This window comes from Glycine soja, chromosome 7 (genome assembly GCF_004193775.1).
Source record: "Glycine soja cultivar W05 chromosome 7, ASM419377v2, whole genome shotgun sequence".
Taxonomy (NCBI): domain Eukaryota; kingdom Viridiplantae; phylum Streptophyta; class Magnoliopsida; order Fabales; family Fabaceae; genus Glycine; species Glycine soja.
The window spans coordinates 8746272-8756882 of NC_041008.1; the positions used below are offsets into that span (position 1 = coordinate 8746272).

At 32.2% G+C, this 10611-nt stretch overlaps 1 protein-coding gene across 1 annotated transcript; it reads right to left on the bottom strand.

The window, feature by feature from the left end:
- LOC114418615 lies at nt 1-7359 on the bottom strand. Its single transcript, XM_028384049.1, has 10 exons — nt 7055-7359; nt 6134-6404; nt 5709-5943; nt 5060-5229; nt 2920-3062; nt 2598-2775; nt 1930-2509; nt 1478-1590; nt 700-943; nt 1-370 (listed from the first exon to the last, which is right to left on the bottom strand). Exons 2-10 carry the CDS (start codon nt 6322-6324, stop codon nt 143-145), a joined length of 2082 nt encoding a protein of 693 aa, XP_028239850.1. The 5' UTR covers nt 6325-6404; nt 7055-7359; the 3' UTR covers nt 1-142.
- Between the last annotated feature and the right edge of the window lie 3252 nt (nt 7360-10611).

Consider the following 10611-nt stretch of genomic DNA (forward strand, 5'->3'; position numbering starts at 1 on the left):
GTAAGAGTGTAATTTATTTTCTAATAAATATTTATTATTTTGCTTCCACGGATGAGTTTTACACCTTTAACATCTCTATGTACAAGACCAAAACAGCATTAAACAAAAACATATGCACAACAGATTACACCATGCATCAATACTATTTTCTTTTCTTTTCCTCTTTATCTCTTTCAAGTGTAACAGGAGCTGCTGGTATGCTGAACCACCATTCCTTTAATCTCCTCGTCAATCTCTCAGTGCTAGCTTTTCTTGGAGGTGAATATCTTGTAAATATCTCCAAGAAGAGTAGCAGAATTATGTATTTAGTAGGCAAGAAAGCCAAAATCAAGGCTGTTGATAGAAGACCAAAGGCTAACTTCTCCGTGGCCTGATTATCATATAAATGGAACCAATTAATAATGTGAGTGTGACACTCAAGTTTGCAATGAATATTGAATAAAATTCTCAAAATAATATTTTAATAAGTACATACATGCTTCTGTCCAGACAAAAGTTGTGAAGAATTTAATAGGCATACACTATCAATGTAAAAGTTTTTACCCTATCAACCAATTAGAGATATGACTTTTAAGGTAGTTATTATAAAATCAACAAACTTGTCAGAGGACAATTTATAATTTGGTGACAGTGTAAACAGTGCATGTATTATTTACTCAAAGCTAAAATATCAGCAAAGGGGAAAGAATGAGAGAGCACCTGAGGGAAAATGGACAGCAACAAGCCACGGAACTTGAGCAGAATTACGTTACCATCCTGGATGAGCTGTTCAGCTTGAGAGACAGCATTCTGAACAGCCAAAAGCTGTTCCATTGTATTCAACGGTGGTGGGGCAATTACTTTAACTTCAGGAACTGACCTACCTTGGCTAAAACATCGAGTAATTATCATAAAAACTGCAAGTAACAAGAGCACCAGCGCTACTGCATAGCCAAGCCAACCCCTGCAATAGTTATCAAAAGAAGGGAAGTCTATCATCATAACAAGCACCAAAAAGAATGTTGAAAATGAGAACTAAAGGGTGTATTTTGTTTGAAGAAAACAATTTCTGTTTTTATCATTTCTTGTACAATATTTTGAAAAATATGAAACTAGAAGAAAACAAAGCAACATTGTTGAAATTGTAAACGTAAACAAAGCAAAGGAAGACGTTTTCTCAAATCCAACAAATTCTGAAGTCTTCAGTATTTTTTTTTTCTCGCATAAAATATTTGGATTTTCATATATTAACAAGAAAAACCTAAAATTGCATCATATGAAAACATATACAAAACACTGACTAGACAATAAAGAGATACCAACAACTTTTATTATTAAAATAGTATCCATATCAAATCATCCAGAATTTCCCCCCTCAATTACTTCTCTAATTTCTATAACAATTTCATAAATTTCCATAAAAAATTACCTCGCTTCTCTCCTGCATCTCAATAAAAAACAGGTAAACTGAATACTAATTGATCTCAAAATGTTTTACCTGTAGATGATGTAACTGAAAAACAAACAAAACACTAAAGACTTCCGTGGATCATCCCAATATGCCAAGGACTGAAGAGACTTCCCAAGTTCATTTAGAGGAAAAAGTAACTCCTGAAAGTAGATGAAATGACAAGTATCAGAGTCAAAGTAGGATAATTCTTGGAAACCAGGTTAACAATTCTAAAATTGATTATTATACGATTAGGCTTCATTCCATTATTATTACATCATTTTAGGAAAAGAGAGAAGTTCTACACTGCATAAAATTCACACTACATGATCTATATTCAGGCTTGCATGTTTATCGATTTTCCTGTGAAGAGTAAGTAGGATCCACAATCCAATGTATCTTCACAAATTACAACTAAAATGCAATAGCCTTTAATTTCATATTCACCATTAAAAGTATAACAGTTTAACTAAAGGTTAAAGAGGATACTAAAATAGTACCTTCATGACAGCCAGATTAGTGTCGATACCATCAACTTTAACACCATCAACTGTCGCTTGTGCAGATATGACCTTTTTATGATTGTTCTTAGATTCTTTAACTGCTCTTTCCAATTCAGTCATTTCTCCAACAGATATTTCACCCACAGCAATCCTACTCTCATTTGAGTTGTTTGAACTTGCTCCAAATACAAATCCCAAGTTAGAAACCATGTCCAAAGCTGAGATAGAATACATTCCACTTACACCCTTGAAATCATTCTCATGATCTGACTCTCTTAAGTTAGGCATATTTGCAAGGGTTTCTAATATCAAGTCTCCGCCTGGAAGCTGATCACATAAATTAAACATGAGAAGAGCATCATTCTGTATAGGAATCGTGGAACTAATATCTTGAATGGCTTGTAAACGCAAAATTCCTAAAACAGCCTTCCAAAGCGCTTCATCCCGTGCAACCCCTTTAAGTTTATACTTGCTTATGAATTTGTGAACATATAGAATCTCTTGGATGATAGCTAGCCAATAATCACGACGAGCATGACCTTTCAGTTCTGGAAACTCTAGTACAACTGGTTCTGATCTACAAGAAAAGTACTTTTGAAAGTTGATGGCAAGATAAATTTTCAGCAGTTATCTATTATCTAAAAAATAATTGTGAAATTACTTACAAGGATGATGAGCTATAGAAGACTGCCTTGTCAAAAAGTCGAGTACCCCATGGTCCAGTCAACTCAGGTTTAACAACTTGTTTAAGATCTTCTGATAACTCATATCTTTTTGGTTTGTCATATGATACAACGCGAAGTGCTTCAAAATGAAGTGCATGATCTGTCAAGATTAGCCTTCCTGCATCATGCCACAAAGAAGTGTTGCAAAAGTTAAGGGTAAACAATGCATACTTCTACTTAATCACCAAGTATATATAATAACTTCACGGGAACATATGCTTGAGAAAGATGGCAGATAAATGTATCTTTTTCGCACACTTACCAGGCCATGTGGATATTCCTACATGCTCAAGGACTGGCTGTGTTGTCACTGTTCCATCAACCTCGAGAATCTTCTCACCTTTAGAGGATCTTACAGCCACCAGGAGAGACGACTCTGAATTGCTCTTCATTTTTCTTACAGCCCTGTGAAAATTTTAAAAAAATATTAAATAGTTTACGCAATTTTTTTTAAAAAAAGTGCATACCACTGATCACATACTAAATAATACAACAAAATTACAGACTTTGGAATCAGACACTGAAGCAGATATACAGATATTCCACCTTGGAAGTTAACAACATAAAGTACATACTAAAATCTAAACTGAAAATGTTCAATCATTTTGGTGTGTGATTAGAAGCAATGAACCTGGACTTCAGTCCACAAGCCTGTCTGGCAGAATAGCCATCACATTTATGTGCATACACTAACCTAAATTTTTCAGTACAAACTTAATAGGGCGCTCATTCATTAATACAGGGAGAAGGGCTTGCTCAAAAAATTAAGTTTGACAGTTTTATGTCTAAACAATACCATCCCCTTTTCCAATTGTTAAAGGAACCCAGAAATGAGTTGAGTTTTCATAGCGAGAGAGAGAGATGGGAAAAACAGAGAAAGCGAAAAAGAATGTTTTGGTACTCTGTTGTATTATAAACTGTTAGATTACATAATATTCTCTTATTTATTATTAGATAGCAATTAGGGATTTGTTTCTTATTACTCTTATCACTAGATTGATCCTATGTAATCAATACTGATCCTATTTGCTCATTATAAATAAAGGCTCTGTGTGGTCATCCAAGACACACACAGATTCTATATAAACAAAGAACCTATGGAGAAAATTCTCCTTCTAAGGATTTCCCCTTTCTACAGCAGAACAAAAGTTCAGATCTCAAATGATGGCAAAACAGTCCCTGCCTCTAACCAACAACTATTCTAACTACTAACTACTCTCTGGCTCTATCATCTCTGAGTACTCTTGGGCTTGGCACAAACATTAATTCTAAGGGTTCCGTAAATTTCTCAAACTACTTTTGAAAAATTGCTACTGAATTTTAAGTAGAACTAAAAGCTCGTAATGGATTTTTTTCAATGCTATCCATGCTATTAAAGAAATATATGTATACTAATAACAAAGAAATAAAATACACAAGCAGAAGATGCCCTCCTAAAAATATGCTAATTAACATATGTTATTATTATTTGATTTGAAAAGTCTTCTTGGTTAATTGCATGTAGTTACTTGTAGTGCACACAAAGTGGAGGGTATAATTGCAGTGTTATGCCATTGTTCGAACATAACTATACAAAGCTCTAGTACTGAATTATATTTCATATTGTTCCCTCTCTAGCTCTCTTTCCCTTTCCATGCCCTTAAATTTTCAACAGGTATATGCAGAGCAGTACCATCTATATCCTTGTAAGCCCCTCCCACAGTTTCATTCTCTTCTATATTCATAGGATAGCCATTACAGAAAATAGATGGGAGGGATTCCATTAAATTATATCATAAAAATATTACAGTAAAAAAAATGTTAAACTATATGTGCTAAAAGTTACAATTACGTCTGGATTCTAAAACTTAAATGTCTTCATCTTTTTTCCAGCCAGGGTAGCATCTGACCCAACTTTTTTTGTGCTTCTCTCCTCCTTAAAAGGAGAAGTCAAACCAAGCACCATTACAGTGAAGCTCTGGAAAATAAAAGTAGCTTTTAAAATGAACAAAAGCCCAGAAAACAGAGCTTCAGTAGAAGCTCATTAGAGGAGCTTCTACTTTGAAGGAGAAAAGAAGCCCAAAAAACAGTAGGTGAAACACTACCCAAGTAGGAATTCTATAAAACTAGGTGAAGGGTGAGTAATCAATCTAAGCAGATGTATTATGTATATCCAGTCAGTTTCCTTTTAAAGTACAAATCAACAGTGAAAGAGATATACGTTCAGCCACTCCTACAAATATGTTCTATGCCCTGCCCCCAAAAAATGAAGAAAGGATAGGAGGAAAAAATAAACAATTAAACATATATACATAAACATACACAAAATGAAGGAAAGGTGGCTTGCATAAAAAAACTTGGAAGTCAAATCAATACCAGACAAAGGGGAAAGTTACAATGTATTTCAAGGTAAAGGTTGATACCTTTCCAGGCCAGTGAGGTACTTGTCATAGATGGGGAACTGAAGGCGACCACCAGTTGATGAACTCAGCACCTCAAAAAGATTTTCACTAATGATGACATTGGCAATGATAGGAATTGAAGGAGCTATTCGGCAGAAAGCTTCTAAACCAACAGATATGTCCTCATCGACCTTTTAGAAAAATTGAAGCCCATCAATACTCAGAAAGATTGGAGTACTAAAGACACCACAAACAAACCTATAATATAGTATTATATAAGACACAAGAATATAGATCATTAGGAGGACATACAGTTGATAGTTATTTATATTTATTTGATATGCACATAACAATGGAAACTAACAACATATCAAGTTCAGAAAGTAGGAAAGAATAAATTTTGAGTATAATTTGTTTTCATCCATAAATATAAAGAGAAATAATTAACATACACAGAAAATCAGAAATATGTTATTAATTTAAGGATATTCTAGTTCTAGCTATTTATCAACCATTTTCCACATTTTATTGTATAATGCCCACCAATCCCAACAACAAAAAGGTATTCAGTAAGGCAAGATTCTATATATGATTTCAAAACCATTTCCTGATAAAAACCAATCTCGACACATTACTCCAAGAAAATCTCATTGTACTCTGAAAATCATACATTAGTTAAAGGTTGGCTGTCAGCAGCCGGGGCCTCCCAAGCTAACATCATGTCATATGTCAAACGCCGGAATGTTTTATCAAAGAGATGACCAGTCATTTGTGTTGTCAGGAAAAGTGCCTTGAAACAACAATATTCCAAAAAGTTCCTCGCATATCGTGATGGATGCTTCATAGAATCAGAAGCCTCTTGATTGAAGCTCTCCAGAAGATCACTTGAAGAGGTCCTAAGGATTCTGCATTATTTGTTTTATATTACAGTTGAATTTCCAATCAAAAGTATGACCCATTGTGTCAAACAAAAAGGAGTGCAAGGTCCAATATACCAAATACTCAAACTAAATCCAACAAGACTGAAAATTGAAAACTGATTATGAAGCAATAATTTCCAAGAAAACAAGCTAAGATGTACAGAAATGCACTTACTTTGAGCATCTACGAACAACTAGGTTTGCAACAGGAGAGAGCTCTCGTATAAAGTTCTTCCCAGCAGAAGGAGAATTTTCCATCTCTTCAAATTCTTCACCAAAGTAACTCTTCTTGCCAAGCAACCATTTCAATGATCCTTCTTTTACCAGACCTTCAAGCATATTTCTGGTTTTGCTAGCGACGGCCATATCTCTTTCCTCCCCACTATCTTATTGAGTTGGAATACAAGATACCCAGTACCTAATCTTTCTTAAAGTTCTTGCATTTACTGAAACATAAAAGGTTCCCAAAAAAGTCAGTCACACCAAATTGAATCCTCAAAACTATAAAATCAAATTACCAGGTACCAACCAAAAAGGCTCAACCTATCCACTCCCATCTGCTTGACATATAGGTATTACAGTTGGAACCGAGTGATCAGACATATAACTAATAAGCTAAAAACAATTCTTACAATGGTAAATAAACTTGTTAATAAGCACTTATGGAAGAAGAAGAAAAATGAACTAAACTTCTTCCATCAGATAAAATTAATTTATACATCTCAGCTTTTGGAGAAGTAGAACGAGAGAGCTTTTTTTTTTTTTTATAAAAGTTGAAGAACATAAGTTGAATTATGAAACTTTTCATAATCCTGCAAATTCTAAGATCTAAGCACCAGTGACAATGTGCCATTAACCCACAAAGCAAACATGCAAATTGAGGACAAATAAACCCAAGAGGGTGCGCAACAAAAAGAGTGTTTAACTATTTCAATCTCTAAAAGCATACACACAAAAACACACAATTACAATTCCACTTGCAAAAACCCATCAACGATCACCATGATCCCAAATTCATAAAAAGGAATGAATTAGACAATCACTGAATCACAGATGACCCCAACAAACAGCACCGAACAAAACCCAAGTGACCTACCTCTTAGGTGCGTAAAAATCTCAACTTTGGCAAATGGTGGTAGCTTCAAATTACGAGATTCTCCACGATCTCAGAGAGCGAAGGAATTATGAACCAACCCACTTCCACGACACAGACGAACAAATGGATAACTTGGATTAGAAAGATGTAAGATAATGTAAGGAAGCATAGTTGGATTGAGGTTCATGAAAGAAAAAGAATGTTCAGTGATGATGATGGATAAGCATGAAGGAAGAAAGACAGAGGTTTCGCTTTCTCAAAGTGGAAGTATTCGAGTCATTACCCTGTGTTGGGACACAATCAGGAGCTGGCAGGTGCAGGGAAATCTCTTTTTCTCTTCTTTATTTTTTTTTTTATCTGTTTTTGAAAAACAAAATTTTGTAGATATTCCATTTTTAAATTATGCTTTATTTTTTAGAAAATAATCTAAGCATTGACAGTATAATTTTATATTGTTAACTTTTTCATTAATTAAATTAAAATTTATACCTATTTTAATTTTCAGTTAGTGGACAAATTAGTTAACAATACAAATTTTTTATATTAATTGTGTATATAGAAATGGAACTTTCACTTTTTGCTGGTTTTCATACCTTTTCAACTTTTGTTTTTGTTTCATTTAAAAATTTTGTCTTAAACTTTAGGATAAATAATCATTTTTATTTTTGAATGTATAAATTTTGATAAATTCGTCTCTAAAAAATTAAAATTCAAAATTTAATCTTCAAAAGTATAAAAATTATGACAAATTCATTCAATCATTAACTTTTGTCTGTAACTATTAATAAAATAGTGTACATGAAAAAGAAGAACAAATTTATCACAAAATTGATGACTAGTGTAGGCATGTTGAATAGATTAGACGAAAATGTCAATAAGTTATTATTATTGAACATAAATGTCAATAACTTTTTCTTGAACGAAAATGTCACTAACTTTTTTTTTGGACAAAAATGTTAGTAAATTATTATTATTGGACCAAAATGTCAATAATTTTTTATTACATGTAAATGCCAATAATTTTTTTATTAGACCTAAATATCAGTATTTTCTATTAGAATAATTTGTTAGACCCCAAATTTTATTTCATTTATGGATAAAATATAATTTTATGGTAAACTTTTCCCAATTTTTCAATTTTAATCTTTGAAGGATGAATTTGTTAGCAACGACTAATATATTTAGGTATCAAAATGGCTATTTAGTGCTTTTTTACCGGTAACTTATGAGTTTAGCCTTGATTCAAAGCTTTCGAGAAAATTAAATTAAAGAAAAAAACTGGTTTACTCAAGTAAATGGTCAATTTTGCAAAGCACGGCAACCCCGTAACATAAAAAACATAGTTTTCAAATCGTTTTCCATTTCATTTCATTTTGACGCCTCCGCTAACTAAATTCACCATCTCTCTCTCTCAAATGCCAATATATGATTTTAGAGTATGTGACTAAGTTATTCGTTTGTGACTAAGTTAATTTATGCGACATATGATTTTAGAGTATATTAATACCAAAATGGCTATCGTTGCTATTAATGCCTCTTAACTTCAACACTGGTTAACTTCTAATTTTAATTTTCTATCTCTGATTTACATGGTTCTAAGGGCATTGCCATCTTAATGTACAAGACCTTTTTCTTGGTGTGTGTATTTAAACATGGTGCAAAATAAATTTTGGTCCCTATTTGACTCATTTGAGTTTTAATCCTTATTATTGCCTGACTTGAAAAAATCCTTGTAATTCTTTTCCTTGGATATTGGTCCTTATAGTTTGATAGTACTATTAAGATTTTGGTCTCTCAAGGACCATTGCCTTGATATGTATCACAAGCAATCTTTCTTAGAAAATTGAGTGAAAACATGGAAACTGAAACAAAATTATTATATAAGGATCAAAACCAAAATTAATGGAAATTGTAAGGAAAAAAATCTACTTCAAATCTTAAAATGTTTCCTAATTATGGATTTGTTGAAGGAAAAAATCACACTATGAATGCTGTTTTGTAGATTTGGAGAGAGGAGATGCAATAGCTTTATATGTTCTTCTATTTTTGCCCACTTGCTATTATGGACCTGTAAAAGAGATGCTGAGATGATGTTTTTCTCTATGATAATATTTTTCTCCCTGTTATATAGGGACTGTTGCTACAATTCAATATGGTACCAGGGCAATTTCTGGTTTCTTTAGCTACGACGGTGTCAAAGTTAGTGATATAGTTGTAAAGAAGTAATGTTGAACTGCTAATCATCAATGTTTATTTCAATAGAGGGCAGGGGGCTTCTTTCATAATGTGCTGATTAGTAATTGGTATAGTGCCTTTTGATACCCATAAGGAATTTATTGAAGCAACTAGGGAGCCTCGTGTTACATTTTTGGCAGCCAAGTTATTGGTATAGTGTCAGAGGGCTTCTTTCATAATATCGTTTATATATATTGCATTTGTCTGTTAAGAATTGAGAGTAAAATCATATTGTACGTGCTACTGGATTGTATAATATTAGTTATTACATGCCATTCTATAATGGTTCTTAGATGATTGTGTTAGATAGTAAAACATTCTATGACGGTTCCTGAATAACCGTCTTAGAAAGTCAATAAGACTACAACGAGTGAATGCTTAAAACTATCTTAAAAAAGGAATCATTCTAAGACGATCATTCAATAACTATCTTAGAAACCTCTACTTTCTAAGACAGTTTCAAAACCGTCGTTATAAATGTGATGCTTTATTATGACACTGCTTTTTATGACAGTTCAAAACCGTCCTAAAATATCATCTACAACCAACTCAAAATCATATATTTGTAGTAGTGTCAAAAGGTGTATCTCAGCTTGAATTCTGGAACTAACTCAACAAACTTGGGAAGAAATGAATAACCTTAATTATGACTATATTTTAATGAGGAATGCAAGGTTATTTTTTAAGGAAGAAGATATATCTGTACATAAAAAAATTGCCTCAAAAAATAGAAAAAAAGCAAATAGTTTTAACTAATTTACCTTTATTATCATTTAGAATGTAAACATACTCATTTATTTTAGTGTAAACTAAAATGATAGTTAAAAAATTGCAAAATTTAAAAATAAATTTAATATATAATTACTTTATAAATTTATTTCATCTTATATATATTACTTTATTATAAAAAGAGTGAGTTTTTTTAGATATTTAGTTTTAATATTTGTGCATATATTATTTAATTTATTTCAAAATTTACAATAATACAAAATACCCAAAGAAAAATGTTTGATGACGTTAATTGAAATTTTATTTGAAGAAGTATTTTATTTAATGTTTAATATTGTATCATATTTCAATTTTGTGTTGATTTTTTGAACATTTTATATAATCATATTAGTATATTTGTTTACTAATGAATATTTGGGGTCTAATAAATTAGTCTAATAGAAACATATTGATATTTATGTTCAACAAAAAATCATTGATATTTTGATACAATAGAAAATGATTGACATTTTGGTCCAATAATGATAACTTATTGATGCTAGGTTGTAGACCTGGGAGGTCACATCGTTGAGCCTCAACTGCATCTACCAGCG